At 52.2% G+C, this 25,246-nt stretch overlaps 1 protein-coding gene across 2 annotated transcripts in view; it reads left to right on the forward strand.

Annotated features, from left to right (window-relative positions):
• LAMC3 (laminin subunit gamma 3) overlaps positions 1–25,246 on the forward strand; it is a 44,619-nt gene that overhangs the window by 5,764 nt on the left and 13,609 nt on the right. For both annotated transcript variants that reach the window (XM_038374728.2, XM_043498791.1), the window contains exons 2-16: positions 3,731–4,035; positions 5,859–5,989; positions 9,176–9,342; positions 10,346–10,534; positions 11,368–11,485; positions 11,640–11,738; positions 12,411–12,547; positions 14,364–14,480; positions 15,256–15,457; positions 16,068–16,177; positions 17,523–17,741; positions 23,154–23,342; positions 23,465–23,710; positions 24,303–24,456; positions 25,001–25,143. In XM_038374728.2, the coding sequence (XP_038230656.1) occupies positions 3,731–4,035; positions 5,859–5,989; positions 9,176–9,342; positions 10,346–10,534; positions 11,368–11,485; positions 11,640–11,738; positions 12,411–12,547; positions 14,364–14,480; positions 15,256–15,457; positions 16,068–16,177; positions 17,523–17,741; positions 23,154–23,342; positions 23,465–23,710; positions 24,303–24,456; positions 25,001–25,143 (2,526 nt within the window). The remainder of the gene's footprint in view (positions 1–3,730; positions 4,036–5,858; positions 5,990–9,175; positions 9,343–10,345; positions 10,535–11,367; positions 11,486–11,639; positions 11,739–12,410; positions 12,548–14,363; positions 14,481–15,255; positions 15,458–16,067; positions 16,178–17,522; positions 17,742–23,153; positions 23,343–23,464; positions 23,711–24,302; positions 24,457–25,000; positions 25,144–25,246) is intronic.

Here is a 25,246-nt window from a genome sequence, read left to right on the forward strand (position 1 = left end):
TTTTCCTAAAGAAGACTTGATTCTCATTGGTTGGTAACCACTGAATCATGTTGATTTGCATCTAAATATAGCTTTAGCCTAAATTTGGTGCTGCTTTTTTTGCTAACCAGGACAATACACTATATCTATACATATTTCTTTAAGCAATTATATAGTGTGATGGGGCAAGGCCAGATGGCTATAGAAAAGTAGTGGGAGAGAGATATATTAGCTCCAGGCTAAACAAATCCCTGGTACCAGGATAAGTGAACTGGCAGCTGCTCCAGGTCAATTAAGACACCTGGGGCCAATTAAGAACTTTCCAGAAGGCAGGGAGAAGGCTAGGTTGATTGGGACACCTGAAGCCAATCAGGGGCTGGCTGAAACTAGTTAAAAGCCTCCCAGTTAGTCAGTTGGGTGTGCATGTCAGGAGCTGTGGGAGGAAGTTGTGCTGTTGGAGAGGCTGTGTAGTACACACCATATCAGGCACAAGGAAGGAGGCCCTGAGGTAAGGGTGAAGTGGAGCTTGAGAAAGTGAGGGCTCCTATGGGGGAAGTAGCCCAGGGAATTGCACATGTCATGTTTCTAAAAGGTCAGCTACCATAGCTGATACTATTAGGGTCCCTGGGCTGGAGCCTGGAGTAGAGGGTTGGCCTGGGCTCCTCCCCCACCTTTGCCCCCTGATTAATCACTGAGACTGGGAGACAACAGAGACTGTGCAAGGAAGGATGACTTCTCCTCACATCCCTCAGTGGCTTATGATGAAAATGGCTCAGTAGACTGTGATCCTTGTCTCTAGAGAGAGAAGGGTTACGTGCAGGGTCACAGCGAGCCTCTGATGCTAGCAAAATCCGCCAGGAAACATGGGACCCATGGAGGCAAGGACAGAGCTTTGTCACAATAGCTTAACATACATGTATTCAGATTTGTAATTTTTACTTTTTTTATTGTTAGAAATGGTGACTGAGACATTTCTTATTTACTAGATGGGAATTATTTCTTTTACTCGTGATTTGCATCAAGCTGTTTGGAGGGAAACTGAAATTAAATTAAATGCACAAAAACATTTAAATTTTTTAAAATTAGTTAAATTAAACCTTAAATGTGCTGGATAGACAAGAAAAAAAGTTAATCAAACCATCTTTTGCATTGAAAACTGACTGACTTATTAAACAAAGGAAGTGTTATCTGTAGTTACTGAATTAAGATGATTCTTTCTGATCACCAGATTTTAGAACTAGTAGATCTCATCCCCTCACACCTCACTTTCATTCATAAATTGGGAGAGGAAAACAAATTTTTCTAATGTTTCAACTCTCACTGGGTTTCTTGACTTTGAATGAATTAGTCATTGAACTGAACAAGTTGAATAAACTGAAATGAAGAAAATATTTTCACTGCATCTGCAGAAGAAGCCAATGCTGTCAAAAGCTGGGTTTGTCTTCAACGAACGGTGGTTCCAGGTGCTGAGCCAGTGACTTCCACCAGCTCAGTGGTTTGACTTTTGCCTAAAACTTTGTCAGCAAACATGTACTGCCTAATATTAATTTTTGAAATTTAATTTACATGATTTTAATCGATCATAGTAAGTTTACCCCATAACATAGGTTATCATAATTTCAAATTTAAATAGGTTTATTTTTTAAAACAAAACTGTATTTAAATTAACCAAAAAAATCTGATGTTTATTATTATTTTTCATCATCCAATTTTATCCACCATGGCCTCAATCTGGACCTGGAGGGAACCACTACTTGGGGCGAGAGGTCACCTGCCCCACCCCAGCCAATCCTGAGCCTCTGCAGAGAACACAAGTCAGAGCCAGTTGTCATGGTGGTTTGTGTTCTGCCTCCCTGGGAACTAGACTGAGCTGAGACCCACCAAACCAAAGGAACTCTCATAAAAGACATTAGAAATGCATTATTTCTCACAAGAGCGATGAGTTGGAAACAGGTCAGTGAGCATAGAACCCAGCTGCGGATAAAGCCCCCACTAGGATCAATTTAGAAAGCTCCCAGAGGGTGGAAGGCAACCAGAGAGGAACAGCAGAGTCGGAAAAGAAAGAGAAGAAAGAGTATGGGTACAACAGCGATGCTGGGCCCGATCCTCAGAGGTCTCAGCCTCAGCTCCCACTGAACTCAATGGGTATTCAGCACTCAGTGCCTTTCAAGAGTCATTCTGTAAAAGGGGTTGTCTCCAAGGGGGAGCAGTTGCTATCAGCTTCCCCTAACACTTGCTGCCTTCTTGCAACGTTATCAGCAAATCTCTCCCGAAGACAGAACTGCAAACAGTAGTCAGGTTTCTGTGATGACAAGAGAGAATCTGGGCACTGCTGATCCATGGCAGATTCTTCCCCCCACAGCCTGGCGGTTGCCTGAGTTGTCTCTGCTCCCTGACAGCATTCTTACAAAGTCACAGCCCATAGCCGACATAATTCATATGGGTCCAATTAAAGGCTGTTTTTTTTTAGTCCCCAAATAACGCGTCTAACATTCCGGACTCATTATCTTTTCCAACAAAGCCCAAACCTTGTAGCGGAAAGTTTTGTACTATCAATAGTAGTATAATTATGGAAGAACCAGCTCTCAGAGTTGAACCCAGTCCTTTGTCTCTGGCAATTAAGCAGTTTGATATTTGTATTATTTTTTCTCACTAATGTTTTCAATAAGCAATTGTAGTGGTGGATCGACTGCCATCAGGGACTGGAGCCCCCTCTGTTTATCCTCGCTGCAGCCTCCCCCGCACGCTGCTCTGTCAGCGGGTGGTGTCAACCTTCACTCAAAAGGCCAACAAGGGAGCTGAGTCTCCATGGTCCACCGAGTCCATCAGCTCCTTTCCTAATGCTGCCCTGAAGGAGGCCAGTTGGTGATGGTGTCTGGTCTGGGTCCCAGCTCTGATCCCTTGACCTGGATGGGTTGGCTGCTTTTTAATGTCCAGCATCCTCCTTCCCATTATTGGCACGGACCAGCACTGGAAGAGCAGCTGCAAAGCTGTCTTTGGGCTGATGTCTCTCTCTGTGTGTCAAGAGAAACAGACGAAGAGAAAATAAACAGGTTGCTTTAAACAACAAAAGCAGGAGCTAGCAGGGACACTGGGCAGGCTGGGTCACTCTGAGCTGGTGTTGTCCAGGGGAATCCAAGGTGCGACTGGCGTCCGTGTGAGCAAGAATTTCCTGCCTGGTGTTGACGTGGGGCATGTCCAGGAGAGGAAGCATTTGCTCATCCCTGCCCCATCAATTGGGGATGGACCTGTTCTGATGGCTCATTCCTCTGGGGTAGCTTCTCTGTAAAACATTCCCTTTTCTAGCATTTAAAATGTGGGTGTGAATTTTGTGCTGGTAAGAAGAGTGTCAGAATGACAGTCCTGAAGTCCTCTGTATATTCACAGAACACCTACAGCACAGGGCTGGGCCTCAGGACTCCTGGGTTATATCCCCAACCGCTTCAGTAATTCCTTTCCCTTGGAATAATCTCTTCATCAGCTCTCTTGAACCTCAGTTTCCCCAGCTGTAACAGGGGACAATGTTACACCTCCTCATTTAGAAGCACCTGTCACAGGTTCCTCGTGGCACAACATATGGGGTTAGCATGGGCAATAAGTCAGTTACCCCATGGCATGAATGACCTATGTCAGCAGATTTTGACAAGCATTTGTAGCTCCTGAAATTGGTGGTACCCAAAGAGAGATGTACAGACTGTGGATGAGCTCTTTGCACCTAACTATGTTGCCTTCTCTTCTCCTCCTTCTTCAGGGAAGTCCTATGAAATCACCTATGTGCGGCTGAAGTTTCACACAAGCCGGCCAGAGAGCTTTGCTATTTACAAACGCAGCCATGTGGACGGGCCCTGGATCCCATACCAGTACTACAGCGCCTCCTGTGGGAAGACCTACAAGAAGCAAGAGCGACAGTACCTGCGGCCTGGTGAGGATGAGCAAGTGGCCTTCTGCACTGAGGAGTTCAGCGACATCTCCCCGCTGAGTGGAGGGAATGTGGCCTTCTCCACCCTGGAGGGCCGGCCCAGCGCCTACAGCTTTGACAAGAGCCCTGTGCTACAGGTACTGGGCTCAGGGTTGGAGGCGGCCATGTGTGTCCAGCAGACCAGGTGGCTCAGGGGAGTTGGCATTGGGAACCGTGCTTGGAGACCTGTAATATTGTTAGTGCTCAGGTACCATGGGGGTGGGCACATTAGAAATATCTGGTCAGATAAAAAGAGAGCTTCTGCTCTTCACTCCATTCTGCTCCGATGTGAGTGTATGTGTGTGTGAATGTACAGATGTGCAATATGTTTCTGAGCTGGATTTACAGGGGTCTGATGGACCCTGCTCAGCTGGCCCAAACTGTGATCCACCAAGCCCATGATGAATAACCTCCAGCATCCTAGTGAAATGGATCGTGCTAGGCTGGCCTTAATCCAGTTCTTCCAGACTCTCGCTGGCTAACCCCATTCCCAATACCATTGGGAGGTCTGCACTGGAACTGGAAGGTGTAATTTCCAGTGTGAGTAGGCATACCCGCTCTAGCCATGCCTGACCTAGTGCACTAAAAATAGCAGCACGGCTGTGGTGGATGAGTGGCAGGATGGGCCAACTGCCCCGAGTACGATGCTGTCCAAGAGCCTAGGCACATACTCCAATGGCTAGCCCTTCAGTCGCTATGGCTGCACTTCTGTTTTTAGTGCATTAGCTCAACCAGAGCTAGAGTGGGTATGTCTACTTGACTGGAAATTACCAATTCCAATGTAGACATATCCTGGGACTCAAAACATTTAGTCTTCGTTCAACTTCATAGTCTAAGATTCTCCCTCATTTTGCTACCAATATTGCGAACTAGGGTTGTGTCCAGGTACCAGGCCTAAGGCTGGACCACACTGTGCTCTCAAAGGGACTTGAAGGTGGTGGAAAGTACATATTCAGGGGGCTTAGTGGAGAGGATACATCCTATACACTAGTAACAGAACGTCCCCTTCAGCTCCCGTCAGTTCTTTCATGGAATGTTAATGTTCCAGTCTCTGGCTTTATAGCATCTGACTTTGTGGCAGCTCCCTGAGTGAATCTCCTCCTGACCGGAGCCCTCGGAGAGATGACTTTCACAAATGTCAGATCTTCCGCTCCAGATCTGTGCAGAGAACGGAGGTCTCTGATGAAGGGGTGGGGATGGGGGAGAAGTAGAGAAGCAAAAAAGTTCTCTCTTCAGAGTGACCCCACTGGTACCTGCTGCCTGCGTGCCCTGAGAAGACACAGAGCAAAGTCCTTATCACACTCATTCTCCCAGGAGCAAGGAGGAAAGTTGTTCTCCATAAACCACTCAAAAGCTAGCCATTACCAGCTGTGACCCAAAATGGACCTGGACCAAAATCCCAGGTCCAAACACACTTGCATTTTGAAGACATTTGGATCCTAAATTTTATCTCATCTATCCATCACTCTTTAGGTCTCCTATCACTGTGGGATCTGAGCATCTTCCATCTCAATGGGTCAAATCAAGCCCAGACCCAAACTTCCCAAAACATTGGCTATTTTGAAACTGGGATCCAGTGTCAGGTCTTGGGGCCCCTCTCCGCTGCCAACCAAATGGGGAGAACATTTCAGGGCCTCCCTCGGCATGGGAGGACATGGTGCAGATGGAGAGAAGACGAGTTCATGCCACACCTGGACTGCACGATTTCTGGCATGTGCATGTGCGTGTCTAAGCAGCATGAGGGTTCGATGAATTAAGGGGAGGATGTAGTGCTATACACATAGTGGTTCCTCAAGGTGATGTGGTGGTTCTGCTGCATCCTCTGCTCCTTCTTGTAAAGGGGCTGCTGACCCCCCCCCCCCGGGTGATGTGTTTGCTTGGGCCACTCACCAGCCGCTCTCTTGTGGCCTGAACTCCTCAGGAGTGGGTGACTGGCACTGACCTGCTCATCTCCTTGAACCGACTCAACACATTTGGGGACGACATCTTCAAGGATCCCAAGGTGCTGCAGTCCTACTATTATGCCATCTCCGACTTCTCGGTTGGCGGCAGGTAAGGCGTGGGTGGGGCATGGGGAGAAGAAGTGAAAGGAAGGATGTTCTTGTGGTTAAGGGATAGGACGGGGAGTCAGGTCTCCTGGGTTCTGCCCCCAGCTCTGAGACTGTGTGATTGGGACAAACCATTTAATCTCCTTGTTCCTCAGTTTCCCCATTTGTAAAATGGAGATGAGGGTACAAAGGGAGAATGTGAGGCTTAAAGCCCTTTGAGATCCTCAGATGAGAGGCACTTACACTCCAGTTCCCCCAGTTTAAGCACCGCAGTCCCTATTTTGCACATGGGGGTTATAGTGGCTCACAATCTAAATAGGAGTCAACAGTGTAACACTGTTTCAAAAAAAGCGAACATCGTTCTGGGCTGTATTAGCAGGAACGTAGCAAGCTTGACGCAAGAAGTCATTTTTCTGCTCTACTCTGCCCTGATAAGGCCTCAGCTGGATTTCTGTGTCCAGTTCTGGGCAAGGTGCCTCAGGAAAGATGTGGACAAATTGGAGACAGTCCAGAGGAGAGCAACAAAAATGATTAAAAGGTCTACAAAACCTGACCTATGAGGAAAGATTGGGAAAAAAAATTAGGTTTGTTTAGTTTGGAGAAGAGAAGACTGAAGGGACACATAAGTCTTCAAGTACATAAAGGGGATAATAAATTGTTCTCCTTATCTGCTGAGGACTGGACAAGAAGAAATAAGCTTAAATTGCAGCAAGGGAGATTTAGGTTAGAAATAGGAAAAACTTCCTGACTGTCAGGGTAGTTAAGCACTGGAACAAATTGCCTCGGGAGGTTGTGGAATCTCCACCGCTGGGGGTTTTTAAGAACAAGTTAGACAAACGCCTGTCTTATTGGGATGATCTAAATAATACTTAGTCCTGCCTCTGCAAGGGACTGAACTAGATGATCTATCGAGGTCCTTTCCAGGTGTATGTTTCTAGGATTATACTTGCCATCTTCCCTCTCAGTCCCTCCAGAAAGCTCTTCCAGGCCCATGAATCTCCATGGATTTAGAAAGTGTGTCGCTCTTTCTCTGCCCAAAGTTCCCAGTCTCAGCTCCCCGGTGCTGGGGCTGCATGGATGTTCTCGTTATCAGATGGAAAAGGAACCTTCATGAGGCAGCAGACAGGGACTCAAGGGAGATGGATCTCCAGCAAACAGGACCTGGCAGGGGAACAGGCTGTGGAAGGCTGCTCATGTGTGGAACAGGCTTTGTCCTGCTTGCATATGTTGCACAGTTTGTATTCAATGCATAGAGCATTTACACGTCCCAAGCAGTTGGATCATGGAGCTGCGGTGCGGGCTGCCAGTCAAAACTATTGTGGGAGAAATGAACCCTTGGCTCCCATGCTATGCCTTCGCAGAGGGAGCTCCAAACAAAGCCCTGTTCGGGGGATTAGCGAACCAGCCATAACACACAACTCACCCAAACACAACAGCAGTGCTAGCAGAGCCCTCCGGCTCCCGCCTGCCCCGGAGTGAGGCCAGCTTTCTTCCTGCCAGCGCACTGGGCTTGTGATTGTGGGAGACTGCCCACTCGGTGCGCTGTGCCCTCGGCTCCTGGGATCCAGACTGTCTGTGAGCTTTGGGGCATGGGTGAGGCTAAGCAGACTGGAGCCAGGGAGGGAGGCTGGTCTGTGAGAGGAGGGGTCTCCAGCTGTTAGCAGACAGGATGCTCGGGAGAACCCCCACTTTTCTCTCCTTTTCCTTCAGCTGCCCCCTGATGGTTCCCAGTTGCTCCCTCAGACCAGCCGAGACAGGTCTCCCCAGGGGGTCAGGCCATGGGTGGGAAGGAACTGGTGCAGGGCTCTGTGCGGGGAAGAGCAGCCAGTGGCCAAGATCAGATGAGTGGGGTGCAAAGGCCCATGGCTGACTGCAGAGTGGGGAGGCTGAGCTCCTGTGGGACTGAGGGAGAAGGCCCAGGGCACCAATATCCTCCTCTTCAGTGTCCAAAGGGTTAAACCCTGGCCTGTTCAAAGTGCACTCTAAGAAGGGTGGGCCGTATGGCAAGGGGCCGCTTGTTTGGCTTGTACTGACAGCTGGCCCTGGGCACTCAGGCCTGGGGTCGCTGGCCTTGACAGGAAGGAGAGGACAAAGTTGGAACTGCTGCAGGGTTTAGCTGAGTCGTTCCTCTTTTTCGATCCACCATTGCTGGCCCAGGTTTCTCCTGCTAAAGCCTGGTGGAGTTCTCTGCTTCTGGAGGACAAACTGGGCAAGGCCTGCAGTACCTGCGAGTGAGCGTACTGCAGATGAGCACTCCCACGGAGAAGGGCACCTCGCGCCCTCCATGCTCTTCCTGCTCGGGTGCCCGGAACGAGGCTGTACTGTCAGTATCTCCCTGCTCCCATCGGATCCCCAGGGTCAACATCTCAGTGGCCCAGTGAGAGCTGCTCCCCACGCTCCAGAGTAGAGATGCTGGGAGAGGAGAACACAGCAACTTCATATGACGCTCCAGTCTCAAACAGCTGGAACTCATTAGTGTCTGATCAGGCCACCCTCAGTCTAAATGACCTTGCAGCTGGTGCTGCTGGGGAGCATCTGCAGGAGGGAGATGGGTGGCCTTGAAATGGGCCCAGCCTGTGCTGTTTTCCCTCCTCCTCCTGTTTGGGTGATGTCTGTTCTGTCTATACCCTGATGCTTTCCTGGGGGCCCTGAAACCGGCCCAGCAGCCACCCCCTCAGGCACATCCCTGTGCACTCACCAGCTGCTGGCTAGACACTACAGTGAACTTGACCTGCCAGCTCAGCCTGTCTTCTCCTAGCTGGGCTAGAACCAGTGCCCTTGAGCACTGTAGACAGCTGCCCCGGCTGAGCCACGGGAGGCTGGGCTAAGCTTGGTTCAGCTGGATGTCCTTATGTGCCACCTAACCCAATCCACTTACCGTGGTCCAAGTTTTTAAGTGAGGTGAAACCTGGGGTATGCTAGACAAATCAGACTCCTGAAAGGGGTACAGCAGTCTGGAACCACTGCTCTAGAGTAGCTTCACCTCCTTGAAATAACACCCTGGCACCACCACAAACTGGACCAAATCCAGGGGTGAGCCCATCATTGGAGTCAATGGATTCCCTGCGGTCCATGGAAGCTGGGCCTGCCTATGGAGGGAATGGCTCTGCTGAGCACAACGTTCATTCTAATTAACGCTCCCAAGGCTCAGCCGCACCCTGACGGTGACAGCCCCTTGGCTCCCTTGCAGGTGTAAGTGCAACGGCCATGCCAGTGAATGTGCCCCCAATGAAGTGGGCCAGCTGGTTTGCCTCTGCCAGCACAACACCACCGGGGTGGACTGCGAGCAATGCCAGGCTTTCTACCAGGACCGGCCATGGGCGCGAGGAACTGCTCAGTCCGCCAACGAGTGTCTTCGTGAGTACCAGGTCTTGGGGCCCTGCAGGCGCTCTCAGGAAGCTGACTGGCCCCACTCCTCACTCAGCAGGCTGACTCTGCCATTCAGAAAATAATTTTTTCTTGGGGTCCCGGGAGCCTTGTTCCTGTAAGTTGCCAGTTCGAATCCAGCCCTCATGGGCAGTGGCCAAAAGCTGCTAACGTCTGATGCTGGGGGAAGTCAGCTCAGGGTCCTGGTTCTGACCAAGGGCAGTGGAATCTCCTGCACACTGGCACAGCAAGAGAACAGCTCCTTCCTCTTGCAGGACAGCTCCAGCCACTGTGGAAAGAGATGCCCATGCTGCACCCAGGGGGTCACCCATCTGTTACATCAGCCCTTCTCTGAGGGCAGGCATATATTTTGTGTTTTCCATCCAATTAAGATTATAAACGGCACGGGGCACGGGTCTGATCTCCTGTATGTAGCACTGCTCTTAGCCGCAAGGTGTTGCTCAGCAAATAACAAGGTTGACTCAGAGGCAAGAGCGCTACCTACAGTCAGAGACAGACACACGGACGATTGTCAGTGCATTTAGCATCTGGACGCTGACGGAGAAACTGTGGGGACTCTGAGGTCTAGCGCAGATGTGCGTGGCCTTGCACAGGGAATTCCCCAACTGCACCCCAGAAGCAGGAAGGGGCCTGCATTTCCATTATAGGCTTTTGGCACAGGGTCTACCTTTGTGCTGTGCTTAACCCCTAGCACAAAGGGGTCCTGACCCATGACAGCAGCTCCTGGTGCTCCCAGATTACAAACAATACAGAATAATAATAATAGCAGTCCAGTGAGGTAACACATCACCCGTTCACTCCAGGGGACCTGGGCTGGAACCGAGCGGAGGTCCCAAGTGCCACGGGTTTGTCTCAGCTCAGTCCCTCCCTACCCCCCAGTGGCAATTCAGACCCAAGCCCCTCCATCTCCATGTCTGTTTTGGCCCCTGTGACGTTCTCATTATTACCCGCCCCCCCACTCCCTCCGGCACAGCGTGCAACTGCAGTGGCCGATCGATCGAGTGCTTCTACGACCGGGAGCTGTACCGGAGCACGGGGCATGGCGGCCATTGCCTGAACTGCCAGGATAACACCGACGGGCCGCACTGTGAGCGCTGCCGGCAGAACTACTACCGGTGGGATGGGCAGACGGCCTGCCAGCCATGCAACTGCAACACAGCGGGTACGTGGTAACACGTACTGGGGGGAGGAAACGGGGAGCCCTGGCGCCGGAGATGCCATGTCCCATCAGCTTGCCCAACCTCCACCTGGCAAAGCCGTGACCCTGGCACTGCGCTTGCCCTGTGTCTCAGGGCAGGTCTATACTAGATAGTTACAGCAATGTTGGTTAGGGCTGTGACTTTTTTTTTTTTTTTTTTTCCCACCGACAGAATTATGCTGGCAAAAGCCCTAGTGTAGATACAACAGAACTCATTTTGCTCCGGGAAGCGGTATAAGCTGCACCTACAAAAGCACTTTTTTGGCCCTATAAGTGCATCTGCACTGGAAAGCTATGCTGGTATAGTATCCCAGCCAAACTTTTCGAGTGTGGACTAGGCCCCTCACCCACTCCAGGGTGCGAGAGGGCGAAATTGTCTTAACCGTGGCAGAAATGTGGGCACAGTTAACCAGGGGGAAGGGACAAAGGTGCATCCTCAGTGAATGGTTCAAGACCTCTTAAAAAAACCATAACCTTAAATGTTCAACCACGTCCCATCCCGGGGAACGTCTCTCCCACCCTCCCTCACGCCACGCCCTGCTCTCTCCGTCAGGTCCCACACACACTCTACTTTTCTGTGACTTGCCCTCTTTGCCACCTATTGCAGCATGCTCTTCCCTCAGCCCATGTCTCCTGGAGGTGCCCCCCTTCCCGATCCACCTCCCCCAGGTTCCATAGTGCTGTGCTCAAGGCAGAGTCCTTGCTCCCCTTTGTGGGGGAGGGGGGAGTGAGGGGAGCGGTCTCCTTCTCTTGCCAGCCCCTCTCTCACTGCTTCCTCTTGGTTTGGTTCCTCGCAGGCTCCCTGCGGCTCCAGTGTGACAGCTCGGGGGCCTGCGACTGCAAGGCCAGCGTGACTGGCTGGAAGTGCGAGCGCTGCCGAGCCGGGTTCCACTCCCTGAGCGAAGGGGGCTGCAGGTGAGAGAACTGGCTCCCCTGCACTTCAGGGGAGCTTGGCCCCTCTCCACTTCCCACCCCTGAGCGCAGCCTTGGCCCTGACCTGATAGGGCCAAAGACTGACAGACGGGTGAGTGGAGAGTTGGTCTCATGTTGTTGGCTTTTGCCTCTGCAGACCCTGTGCCTGCGACCCTGCCGGCAGCGTGGGGACCTGTGACCCCAACTCGGGGCACTGCTCCTGCAAGGAGAAAGTGGAAGGCTATCTGTGCAACAGGTGAGTGAAGCACCATCTCAGGCCGTGCTGAGGACTGGCCTAGGGCGGGGCAGGGCTGGAAAAAGCCTCCCCTCCCCCCTTTCAGGTGTCAGAGCGCCCAGTGTGAGCTCAGCCACTGCCGGGTCAGTCTCTCCCTCCAGGGTGGGCATGAGCGAGGCCCCCACTAGAGCAATGAGATTTGGGGTGGAGACCGGAGGAACTGCAAGCTCGCTACTCCCTACTGTGCCACCTGTGGGAGAAGATAGGACTGCAGCAGCCACCAGTTCCCCACAGCCAGCACTCTGACCCCACTCCCTATGGTGCCTCCTGCTGGGAGTGCAGTGGTTAATTCCCCTGAGCCAGCACTCCTTTCCCATTCTTGGCAATCCTCCTGCCTCTGTTCTGCTTGCTGCAGGGGCCCACACTGGCTGAGAGAGGCTGGGAATGCAGTATTTGAGTGTCCCCTGCAGCGTTTTCTCTCCAGCGACTCTTGCTGGGAGAGGTTGGGATTTGAAGTCCCTTTCTTCTGCCTCCTTTCCTCCCTACTGCCTATGCACACACTCATTATTCCTCAACTGCATGCTGTGGGGAGCAGACAGGAGGGGAGTAGCTATAGTTCCCCCACTGCAAGCGTCCATGCCTGCCCCATCCTCTATTCAGCACCACTGCTGTGTTTTGTCTCCCTGCATCCAGATGCCAACTTGGCTCATTCAATCTGCAGCCCCACAACCCCGCAGGCTGCACCAGCTGCTTCTGCTATGGCCACTCGACTGTGTGCACTACAGCTGCCCACTACGAGGTGCACCATGTCCGCTCTGACTTCAGCCAAGGTACCAGACCCAATGCCGGTGCCAGTGCCTGCTCAGTGGGAAAGGGGAGGCAGGGCTGGAGGAGGGAGACCCTGGGATGGAGGCTAAGCATTGCACTGAGGTTTTTAAAAAGTTTGGGTCAGGGTCTGGCTTACATTGGGGGAGGGGGTGGTCCTCTGGCCTCCCCTCACTCTGCAAATAAATCACTGATACCAGCCGAATTTAAATTTGCCACCATAAATTCCCCCTGCAATTTCAACCAGACCCAGTATTCCCCTTCACTTCCTGCCCAGAACTGCTGCGTGGCATTATGGGAGACCATTACATAACTACCACCTTCCTCCCCAGAGCAGCTCATGGAAGTGGTGGATGCCGTGGCCCCTAGATACCGGTATATAGTCTGTAAGTTGCTATGGGCTGTAAAGTACCGGATAAATGGCAGATGTTGCTACTGAAAGCTGTAACCATCCTGCAGCAGCCAGGGGCTGGGGTTGCTTTGAAAGGTTCGAATGGCCTTTTCCCCCAAAAACTGTGGAGCAGAGTCTGGTGAAAAAGCTCAGTTGGCTTGGGGAGGGGATAGATGAACATGTGGGAGGAGGTTTCCCCTGGCTCCCTCTGGAGTCTCTCTGCCTCTCAAACGTGGCTCCTAGTAAGGGGTGAACAGCTGGCGCAAGGGTTCTGCTCACACTTTGGAACTTCTATGTCGTCTTCCTCCTCCTAGGGTGACTAGAAGTCCAGTTTTACAGGGACAATCCTGATATTTTGGGCTGTTTCTTATATAGGCGCCATTGGCCCCCCCCCCACCCCCATCCCGATTTTTCAAACTTGCTATCTGGTCACCCTACCTCCTCCTCCCAACCTTGGCCTAACATTGTGCATAGCGTGGGTTATTCCCACTGGGGAAAGGCCCCTGCATGACCCTAGCTTTGATGGAGGGAAGGTACTGCTCAGGCCATGAAAACAGGACTTCATCTCCACTGGGCCTGCAGCCAGGGATATGTCTTATAAGGCTTCAGAGTAGCAGCCGTGTTAGTCTGTATCCGCAAAAAGAATAGGAGTACTAGAGACTAATAAATCCCATCTCTGTGCTGCATATGTGAGGACATTCTGCCCTCTGCTGAGCATCATAAGAAACATACATAATACAACCATTGAGCATCACCCTGGGGGTGGGCTTCCTGCCCTGGTGGAGGAAAAATTCCCATGTATTCCCCATGTGGGTAGCTCAGCTATCGTGCCCATGAATGTAACCTGACCTGTGCACGGCTGCCATAGAGCCGGTGGTGTGGAACAACATCCGATGAAAGCTTATCCGGATGGTATTAAAAATATGTAACCAATTACCACATCCCTGTCATGTGCTCCATAAACAGAGCCAGGCTTTAGACCATGTGTTTTTCTGTGGTCAGAAATCGAGCCACATTTGGGTTGCTCGTTTCAGGATAGATTTTCAAGGGCTCAGCTCCCGGTTAGCCAGTCATGCACCAGCTTTTTTATAGTTCATGTTGAGCAGAGCTTGTCCGTTCAGAAGTGGATGATTCTTTTCGTGCTCTAAAATTGGTGTGCTGTCTCAGATTGTCTTGAAACTTGCTCTGCCTCCTGGGGCTGCTGGCTGGTATTAATGGGCCAGTTTGGGGGTCATTTGGGCAAGACATTCCTGAGATGCAGCCCCCTAAAAATCTAAATAAGGGCTAGAGTTCCAAATGTGCTCTTGTTGTGACGCGTCTGCCCAGATCAAATAGATGACTATTCTGCAGGGGGTACCCACTGCATGCTCCATGTTATATTTCCCATCATGCCCCACTGCATGCTCTGACTGGGTGCGTTTGTTGCCAAGGGCCTGAGGGCTGGAAAGCTGAAGCTCCAGGTGTCAAGGAAGTACGGCTGCGTTGGGCCAATGGGGAGATCTACCTAGACCAGGACGGAGAGGAACCAGCCGAGTTCATAGCACCAGGTACTCTATATGGGAATGCCCAGCTGTACTGCTACATTGTAACTGTGGTTACTGCGTGGCTGCAATAAAACCTGCACTGTGTGTTGTTTAAGAATCCACAGTTAAAACAACGTACCAGCTGCCGTGTTTCACCCCAGAGGTGGCTGTATCTCAGTGGTAGGTGAAGTGTTTCCTTTGTATGTAAAGGAGGCAGTGGGTGCTAGTGGATAGGATTCTGGACTCAGAAGACATTGGTTCAGTTCCCAGCCCTGTCACTGGTTTGCTGGGTGACCTTGGGCAACTCAATTCCCCTGCTCTGTGCCTCAGTTTCCCCATCTGTCACATGGGGATAATGATATTGGCCTCCATTATAAAGGACATTGATATCTACTGAGGAAAGGTGCTACCTAAGAGCTAGGCATTAATATTACTATTATTTGTGAAGAGCTTTGGGTGCCCTTGCCATGACAGGTGCTATATAAATACATGATGCCGTTAGTATTGTTACAAGGTTAAGAGGGAATTGAACCATCAGCGTCCAAGCCATTAAAGCCATTCTCACACTCACATTCCCCCTTGTTAGGAAGCATGTTGATGTTGATCGAGCGCTAATCTCAGTGCAGATTAGAACAGCAGTGGAAACCCAGAACTATGTGTGAAATGAGCCAAGATCCATTATATGCGCCAGGCCTGTGTCTGGGCCGGTTGGTTCTGCCATTGAAATCCATGGGAGCAGGATTGGGCCCAGAGGCTGGGAGGGTCTCATGGACTCTGCTCTCTTCCTTTCACCTCCCAGAGAAGTTCCTGTGTGACCAGCGCCTCAGCTACGGGCAGCTCCTCTCCCTGCTCCTCCGAGCGGAGTGGAACGGGAGCAGATCCTCTCCATTTCCTGTCCAGCTGGTCTTAGAGGGAGACGGCATTGTGGTGTCTGTGAGCTATGCCGCCCCAGCAAGCCGTGAAAGCCAGCCCCACCATGGAGAGCACAACGTCACCTTCAGGTACAGGCTGGCTGACTTCGCTTCCCGGCAGACACGCCTCTCCCTCACTAAAATCACCACCTCAGCTGGCTGAATCCAGCAGGGATGCCAACGACTGCATGGGCCATGGAGACTGAATTCCCCTCTCATCTTCGTGGCCTCTCTGGGCAGGTTTGAGACCCACTGGCAGGGCACCGTGGGGAGAGTTTGTACCAATGCTCCGTGTGCTGGACCTATTCTGTCAGGCCAGCACCTTTCAGCAGTGCTAATTCCCATGGCCTGGTTCTGATCTCAGTGCAAATCAGGACTGATTCTGCTGAGGTCAGTGTGCACTTACCCCAGTGTTAAATCAGCGTAAGCCATATCAGAATCAGGCCCACTGAGTCACCCAGAGTGCCTTGCTCCATGGCCTGGGAATGCACAAACAGAGCAGGGTTTCCTCCTGCAAACTTGCCAGGCCCCTTTGTCTGTGCCCCCTCTAGTGACTGCCCAACATTCACCTGCCTCGTTGCTGCCCTTCCCGTGCCTGCTGCCCCCTCCCTCAGGTCAAGATGGCACCCATTGGCTTTGTGTGGGCAGCTCTTGTAAGGAGCAAGGCCGCACCCTTCCCTTCTGGGCTGGTTTCCGACAGGCTCCACGAGGCGGAGGAGATGCAGCCCTCGCTGTCATCCTTCAACGTCCAGCGTCTGCTCTCCAATCTGACTGCCCTCAGGATCAAGGCTGGCAGCAGTGACACACCTTGTAAGTGATTCCCTGATGGCACCACAGGCTGGGGGCTTCCTCCTGTGAAGAACACAGGAGAGCTCTGGGGCTGGGCACTGCATTGGGTAGCCCTGCAATGCAACAGGGAGGTCAAAGGCTCGAGGGGAGGGAAGAACATTTAGCTTGTAAGCTCTCCGGGGTGGGGGCTGTGTGTGTACAGCACCTGGCACAATGGGGCCCTGATCCTGATTGGGGCCTGTGGGTGCTGCTGCCATATAAATGATTAATAATCATGGTCACCAGGTGGAGGCTGCACTGGGTTCCTCTTTGACTGTTTTGAATGCTGCTGGCTGGGTGTTCTTTGGCCAAAGTCTTGAGGTTCAGAGACCCGCCCCATTCCACCTCTGGCCCTGAGTCTGAAGATGGAGTCTCCCTCTGAGTTGTGGGAGGCAGGTGGCACCGTGGGAATCTGTTCTCTGATCAGCGTGGGCTGTGATCTGACACTAAGCAGGGTTGAGTTAGGGGGTTACTTGGATGGGAGACCTTCCCAAGACTTTTTACTCGGATGGGAGAATTCCTCGTGGTCTCAGGGATTCAATAAGCAGCGTCCCTCTCTCTGAATCAAGGTGGTCTGATGCTAGGGGCATTGTGCGGCTGGAGTTACTGTTTCTGTGTATGAGACATAAAGCAGAGTCCTGCGGCTTATAGTTCCCACAGCTCGTGGTCATCCTGGATGATCCAATGGCCCTTCTGACCATCCCATGGCACTCTTTTTAGCAGTTAGTGTCATGGCCGCATTCAAACTTTAATAGTTACGTTCTGCCTCCCAAAATTCCCTCCGCAGATTCAGACTCAACATGGCATTTTCACTTCCCGTCCTAAACTCTTGGGCAGGATCGCCCGAGCTGTAAAGCGACAGCCGTGTTCCACCTCTCAGGTGGCTGCATTTCAGTGGTGGGCGCCCTGACCTCTCTCAATTTTACATATTGTGGGGGTGTTAGAAGGCTTAGTTAGTAAGGGCAAGATTTTCCAAATTACCTTGTGATTTGCAATCCCTCAGTTGTTTGGCTGCCACGCTTAAGATATCTTAAAGAGACTTGGTTTTCAGAGGAGAGGTGCTCAGCACTTTCTGAAACACATCTTGCCTAAGATATCTCAAATCAGGCACCCAGAGTCACTAGTCGTGTGTGAAAATCGCGCCCTGAGAGTATTTTGTAAAATGCTTTGAGATCCTTACATGGAAGGCTCTAGAGTTGGGCACAGTGCTCTGATCCCTTTTGACGGCCCATCCTGGAAGGGATGCTAGAGAGACTGGATTGATGGGTCCACTGTCTCTGCGTGGGTTATATTCGCCCATCGTAACTTCTGGTTTTCCCTTCCACAGGTAGAGTCTCCCTGAGTGAGGTCCAGCTCACCTCTGCTCGCCCAGGTCATTCCCTGCCTGCTCAGTGGGTGGAGGAGTGCATCTGCCCACAGGGGTACACCGGGCAGTTCTGCGAATCTTGCGCTCCGGGCTACAAGAGAGAGATTCCATTGGGCGGGCCCTTCACCAGCTGCATCCCCTGTACTTGTAACCAGCACGGCAGCTGTGACCCTGACACAGGTTTGGATGCCCTGCTCTCTGTTAGTGATTTGCTTTTACCATCACATGATCTCTCTCCTTCCTTTTCTAGAGACCTTCATGGCGTCAGTTCATTTCACAGCCTCCATTTATCCATATAATTACTGTGCAGTTAGGCTGTAAATAGATAATAAATCTGCATCATTTCCAAAGAAGGTTGGGAATTACACTTGAAGTTACAGTACCCAGCATCTCAGGTTATTGCCATGTAAATTTCAGGGGGGTGGTTTCATAACACAGTCATTTCAGAGACAAAAATAACTGCCTCATGGTAATAATAATCATGCATGCATCTACCACCACAGATGTGCATGGCATTTTATGAATGTAAGTAGGAAGGAAAAGCAGAGGTGTTGGTGGAAACGTTACTGGGGCCTGGATGAGGAGTTTGAATGTAATGCATGAAGAGGTAGGAGGCCAATGGAATGATTGAAGGAGGAAGGGTGAGGAGGGCAGATCTTGAGGAGATGAAGATGACCTTGGCAGGGTGTTGGGGGCAGACTAGAGTGGCAGAAGTAAGAGGTAAGGAAGCCAGGCAGGAGAAGGCTACCACACTTGCGTTGCAAGTGGATGAGCACATGGACAAAGGATTTATCAGTGAGGATAAGATGGATATGAAGGGGAAGAAGCAACATGCTTTAGTGAAGGAGACAGGGTAAGTGAAGAGAAGAAGCTATCTGGAGGTGGAACATAGACTGCATGTACCATGATCAGCAGTTGCAATGTAACTACACTATTACAGGGTTTTATACACAAAATGCTCTACCAGTAACCAGTGAAATTTTCACACCCATTGTTAGGTCCAGTGTTCCCTCTAATTTTTTCCATCCATGTGCAGAATGAATTTTGTTATGTGCACCATTTCGAGGTAATGTGTGGATGTGCACCACCAGTAGAAACCAAAAACCTAGATATAATCTGGATTTTTAAAAAGTTACTATAGGGATAATTACTCCAGCCAGGACAAGTTAGGCATTTTAGAACTCACTATTCAAAGAACTCAATTTAAGCGTAAGAGAGAAATAAAAATTATGAAATGCATAGACCCGTCAAAAAAGTAAAATAACACACTTTGAAAGAAGTATCCAGAAGTAACAACAACCACCGTACAAGTATGTGTTGGGAGGTGAGTGTGAAGAACAGAGTGTGCGTGTGACAGAGACAGAAACGCACATTGCCCCTTTAAGTAAGTTGACCTCCCCTTTAAGTATGCTGCCTTTTTAAGTAGATCAGCAAGTTCAGACACAACAGGAGCTGCCAGCAAGCTCCCTCCCTCCTGAGCCCTGTCATGTGCCCCCTGTCATGCGCTCTGTGGAGATGGAGTACAGGGCCGGGGTGAGGGGGACACCCTGACATCAGCACCCTTTTCCCCTCCCCCTGCTTTGCACAGCAAGCAGGAGGCTTCCGGGAGCAGCTCCAAAGCAGAGGGCAGGAGCAGCACACGGCACTGGGCGGAGGGACACCTGAACTGTGCAGCACTTGATACTTGCCCAGCCACGCAGCTTACAGGGAACTTAGGTTAGGTCTTGTCGTCTCTGCAGGCTACAGCTACTAGAGGGAGACATGTTCGTATGTAACCCACCATAGGAGAGTGTGTGGGGATGGGGTTGTCTCCCTCTAGTGGCTGGTCCATATAAAAGATTGCTGTAGGAGCTCAGGAGAAGACCTAGTTCTTTAGCTCAAGTGGGAGAGACTCTTACCTTCAGCTCTGTGGCCCAAGGGTTCAAATCCTGCTGTCCACCCAAGTAGGGTGGGTTATGTGTGGTCTGTCCTAGGCAATTGTGTTTCCTCACTAGAGGAGCATGAGATCACAGGCACCTGAACAGGTCTGATACTACATCTCTCGAGGTTCTGGGCTGGGGGGGAAGCAAGCAGGTACACATGGAGTAGTGCTGCATAGATGTAACCAAAACCAGATCTGCAAAGGCTGCCAACTTCAAATGAATGGCAAATGGCAGAGACTCCCTGCTGTGAGCTGCTCCTCCAGGGAAAGCCTCTGGGTTTCTCTGTCAATGGGGGAAATCTGCTGGCTCATGGCATCACGTGAGCACCCCGGTATCCAGACCAAAAGTTCAGCTGGGGTGACTACATCTGCTGTCTGCAGATTCCTCGTGCCATTCCCATTGGACACGGCTTCGTTCTTCACTGCTTGCCCTCGACTGTCACCAATGTGCTCCGTTGATTCAGCTGCCACGTTTAGCCCCAGCTTGTGTCGCAGTAGAGGGGTCACAGTGTGTGCTCTGCACAGCATGCAGATGTGAAAGGAGCTGCAGGGATACTCCCGTGCTGTCCTGATTCACACTGAGTAGTATTTTGCTCATCAAGTTGTCTCATTGACTGCAGTGCGGCTGCTTTACTCAGGGAGAAAGGCAGAATCAGGCCCATCTGATTGTATGAAATAATATAACATAACTCCATGGCCACCTGTGACCTCGCAGCTGTCAGTGTGTAACATCGTGAACATCATGGTGCTTTATGGTGACAGCAAGGACAGCACCCAGATCCAAAAAGCACAGACCATGAGCTAAAGTGGTACTAGCAGTATAGGGCCTGTGACACACAGCTGAGCCATCCTGAGCATGTATAATTAGACAGGCACGGTACATGATGTACTCCTCTGGTCAGGTACAGCTCAGACATGGGCACCTGGCATATCTGCTACCCAATAACATACTGTCCATGTCACACAGAGCTCAGTCTGTCCATGAGTCCTCCTCTCGACATTCCCCGGCAAATGCCGTGGCAGGCCCTAGTGGAGCCCAGTTCAACATAGTCCCATCAAAGGGACTTGGAAATGATGATTTACTTGTTACTTAACTGAAGAAACCCTGGGCCCAGTGTCACTACTAACAGGACACCGCCCGCGTCTTGCTGGTGTTCTGGCCCTGGCACTGTAACATCTGTGTTGCATGAATGAGGAATTGTTTATGGCTGGGACAGAGAGTACTTTAAAGAGCAGTTTTTAACATGCTCCTCTGCCTTGCCAGACAGAAATATTACAATGTTCTGCAACTTCTCTACCTCTTTTGTTGTGGAGTGCAGTGTCTGGGAGTCTCCAGTTTAATATGATTCCTGGGTGAAATTCCACGCCTTTGATCTTTCGGCCTTCATTCTGACAATCAAGCCGCCCATCCATCATACAGGCATCCCTGCATTAATTTGCCACCCTTCTCTCTCCCTCCCTGTTTCTCTTTCAATTCCTTCTCTCCCCATCGTGTCCGACCCATTTCACAGCTTCGCCCGCTGCGCTCCAAACTGCCCCATGTGTGCTCTTCCCAGGGACCTCTGAGGCCCTCAGGCCCCTCAGTGCACCCTCTTCCCCCTCATTGTCATATGTCCCCCATGTGTTAAGCTAACTCCATGCCCTTGGGAAATTTTCCCAGAAACCTTTCCCACAGGCTAGCTTGCCTAGTATGATCTGATCTTTCCAACTGCATGACGAAATCATCATGAGACTCTTTGTGCTCGCTCTCTCTCCAGTGAATTGGACTGATTGCTGGAGACAGAAGGGCTCCAGCCAAAGGGGGAGGGATTCAGAGTTTCCCCATGTCCCCTGCTTGCTTCCTCAACCTGTGACTCACTGGTTTGGGTCACACGAGGAAGTTACACTCATCCGTGGGGTTCCGGACCGGTTCCTTGGGTGTTGCATGACGCAGACGGTGCATGGGGGTTTGGACACATCTTGTGCCATCTTGGAGAAACACGTCAATGATTTCAAACTCAGACAGATTTTTAATGTTGAGAATTCACTGGGCGTCCAGCCTGACAGTCGAGTGATCCAGCTCACCCAGGGAGAGCTGGGCTGGCATGTCTCTTTCAAATTCTGCTGGTGTTACTCAGGCCTTATTCCATGGAAGCCAATCGGTGTTTCTTGCCTGAGCAAGGACTGCAGGATTTGGCCCATAAATGTAGAAAGGGAAACACACAAGCACACCCCTATTGTTGTGGGGAGCTGATTCAATCAAATCCAAACCTGGATGTGATTGAAATTTTGCAGTAGGCCCCGTCTCTCCAAAGGGCCCAGTGAAAACCCTGGGTCCATACTCTGGGGGGGTTGAAATTTGGCTCAGATGCATTCTAACTAGCAACTCCGCCAACCTGGGGCTGAGGCCTGACTCTTCTCTCCCCCGGGTGTAACTCTGTTTGACTTTGCTGGGGTTCCTCCTGATTCATCTCTGCTGCAGCTCCATTGACGTCTCGGGGTTTGCTCCAGGAATGGATTTGGTCCTCTGTGGACTGGACGGTGACACCAGGAATAAATCCAATGTGGAACCTGGAGCAGGAGTTGAAAGGGATCCCTGAATGTAAATGTTTGCAACTGTAGCTTAGCTATTGCCCCTAGGGATGACTGGAGGGACAGTTGGGTGAGCAGGAATGGGCCGTGGGTTGGGCACTCGGGAGCCAGAGTCATTGGAAGGGTACAGGGGGCAAGGCAAGGAGCACTGGAGTACTACAGAAGTTTGGCTAGGCAGTGAGCATGCAGTGGCGGGAGGGGCAGGTGGGGCAGGCTGGCCGAGAGGCTGGTACATTGATCCAGCGCAGGGGTGACTAATAGAACTTGGTTTGGGGGGGTTCACCTTTTAGGACGTGAGAGAAATCTTCTGCTGAGGTCAGAGCCGAGGGTGGCTCAGCAAGCGGAAGGCAGAAGGCACCCACCCATGGCTGACATGGGAAGCAGGTGCTGTGGCAAGCCCTGGGCTTGAGCAGAGGCAATGCCATGCTCACTGCCAAACTGGTGTGTGGCCTGGATGGCCAGAGACTGGGCACTAAGGTGGTATATTGGTGAGGAAGGGATGAACGGAGGCATGTCTACGCTGCAATTAGACACCTGCGTCTAGCCCGCATCAGCTGATTCAACCTTGCAGGGTTCAGGCTAAGGGGCCATTCAATTGTGGGGTAGACATTTGGGCTTGGGCTGGGGCCCTCCCACCTCGCAGGGTCCTAGAATCTGGGCACCAGCCCAAGCCCTAATATCTACACTGCAATGAAACAGCCCCTTAGCCCGAATCAGCCAGCACGGGCCAGCTGCGGGTTTTGAATTGCAGTGTAGACACGCCCCGAGGGACCTCGCCCATCCCAACTAAACCAGCTTGTTGAGAGGACAGGGCGGGATGCACAATCTGTCCACTGCAGCGGCGGGCTGGGGAAAATGCTTCAGGGGTTTTCTAGGACCAGGGGATCCAACTCAGCCCATGCAATGGGTGATGTCTGACTCCACCCCAGTGCTACCCCCTGCTGTCCTCAGTGGGGTCACACTGGGGTAGCTTCGAGCAGACCTTATCCCAAGAGCATGAGGGGGTGATCCCTGGCGCAGGCAGGGGCCTGGATTTTTGGCATCCTGGCTTCAGGCTCTCTAGCCTGGGGTGGGTGGTCTTTCTGCTCTGTCCCCTGCAGGGCACTGCCAGTGCCTCCATCACACCGAGGGCCTGTCCTGCGAGCGCTGTGCCCTTGGCTTTCACGGCAACCCCTTCGTGGGGCACTTTGATGACTGCCAGCCATGCCCGTGCCCCGGCCAGTCACCTTGCATGGCGATCCCGGAGAGCGGGGAGCTGGTGTGCACCCACTGTCCCCGGGGGCAGAGAGGTAAGGTGCTGAGATGGGGTGGGGGGATGGTTCTGGATGGGGAGGGGAGGGTGGGTTCGCTGGCAGACTCCCCACACACTGTGTCGTCCCATCCCTCCACCCCCATTGCTCACCCTCTCCAGGAAGACGCTGTGAGCTCTGTGACGATGGGTTTTTCGGGGATCCCTTGGGGAGGAACGGCCCGGCCCACCCTTGCAGCCCCTGCCAGTGCAACGGTAATGTGGACTCCAATGCCGTGGGCAACTGTGACCCCGTCTCCGGCCAGTGCCTGAGGTGCCTGTACAACACGTCAGGAGAGCACTGTGAAAAGTGCAGGGAGGGCTTCTACGGGAGTGCTCTGGCTCGGAGACCCTCCAGGAAGTGTGCCCGTGAGTACAGATCCCCTTGCTCACCCCTGGCCCTCTAGGGCTTCCCCTTCCCTGGACGCGGCCTTCTGCTTATCAGATACCACTTCATGGGGGCATGGGGCCCCATTCACCCCCGGCGTAAATGGGCACCGCTGCCGTGGAGGGGAAAGGAATCTGCATCCCATCAACTACAGGGCTGGATTTGGTCAGTGGTAGTGCCAGGGTAAACCAGTAAAGCATGGAGTGTGGGCTAGCGGGGAGGGGGGGATGGCCAGTGCTGTTGAGGGGTTAGAGTGGGGGGGTGAGTTAATGGAATTGCATGGCTGTGTGACCAGTCCTGCCTTGGGCTCTATGATTATAACGCTTTGCCCCTCTGGCTGGCCCGGCTTCCCGAAGAGATGGCCAAGGAGTAGTGTGTGAAGCCTTCCGCCCCCTTTTGTGTTCCTTGGTTTTCTCGGTGGGGAAACTGAGGTACAGGTGGGTGAAGGGACTGTCCAAAAGTCATGCAGCAAGTCAGGGGCAGAGCTGGGGATAGAACCCAGGTGTCCTGATTCCCAGTCCCCAGCTCGAGTCTGCCTGCTCCAGGTTAATAGCCAGTGTTTTCTCCCCCTAGCCTGTGAGTGTAACCCTGTCGGTTCGGCACAGAGACTGGAGGCCTGCGATCCCCTTACTGGCCAGTGCACCTGCCTCCCTCACGTGACCGGGCGAGACTGCAGCCGCTGCCAGCCGGGACATTATGACCTGCAGCCAGGGACTGGATGCAAGAGGTAGGTGGAGATGGAGCCCTTGTCAGCGCACTGGGGAAGATGGTCTCTGAGTATCACTGCCCTGGACCACAGAGGACCCCCCCACAGGAGAAGGACCCAGCGGCTGGTGACCAGTAAGCAAGGCTCCCTGCACTCTGTATTTACTGCATGGTGCAGCTGCAGGAGCCAGACCCCTGCCCAGGTCCCAGCACCCCATAATTCTAGAGCCACAACATGAGGTCCGGCGCCCATTGAAGGCAATGGCAAAGCCTCCCCATGGGTCAACGGACCCAGCCTTCAGCCTCACATCACCTAGTCGCTGCGTGGGGAGCTCTGATCTTGAACCAAAGCTCCCAACACCCTCCGGCCCTGCACATGTCACCTGGGACTCGCTCTGTCCTAGTGGCGGCTGGGGATGCCCCCAGCACCCAGGTGTTAACACGGTGCTGGGCACACATTGCAACTGACCTTGTGCCTGTTCCCATCCGGCTGGGCCCTTGGTGCCCGGTGGTGGCTGGGCCGAAGATTTGTCTGCACTCACCACCTTCCTTTGCCTTTGTCCCAGCTGTGAGTGTCACCTGGTGGGATCCCAGAACAGCCAGTGCCACCCGCTCACAGGGCAGTGCCCCTGCCAGCCCGGTGTAGAAGGACAGTCGTGTGATCGATGCCAGCCTGGCTTCTTTGGATTCTCGGTCAAGGGCTGCCGAGGTAACAGCAATGAGGAGCAGCTTCTCAAGAGAGGCCGTGTCACTCCGTTTCTCTCCCATATCACTGATGGCTTATGGTATTCGTGCAGCTGAGCCTCGGCCAC

The sequence above is a fragment of the Dermochelys coriacea genome, chromosome 16 (genome assembly GCF_009764565.3).
Source record: "Dermochelys coriacea isolate rDerCor1 chromosome 16, rDerCor1.pri.v4, whole genome shotgun sequence".
In the NCBI taxonomy this organism is placed as follows: Eukaryota; Metazoa; Chordata; order Testudines; family Dermochelyidae; genus Dermochelys; species Dermochelys coriacea.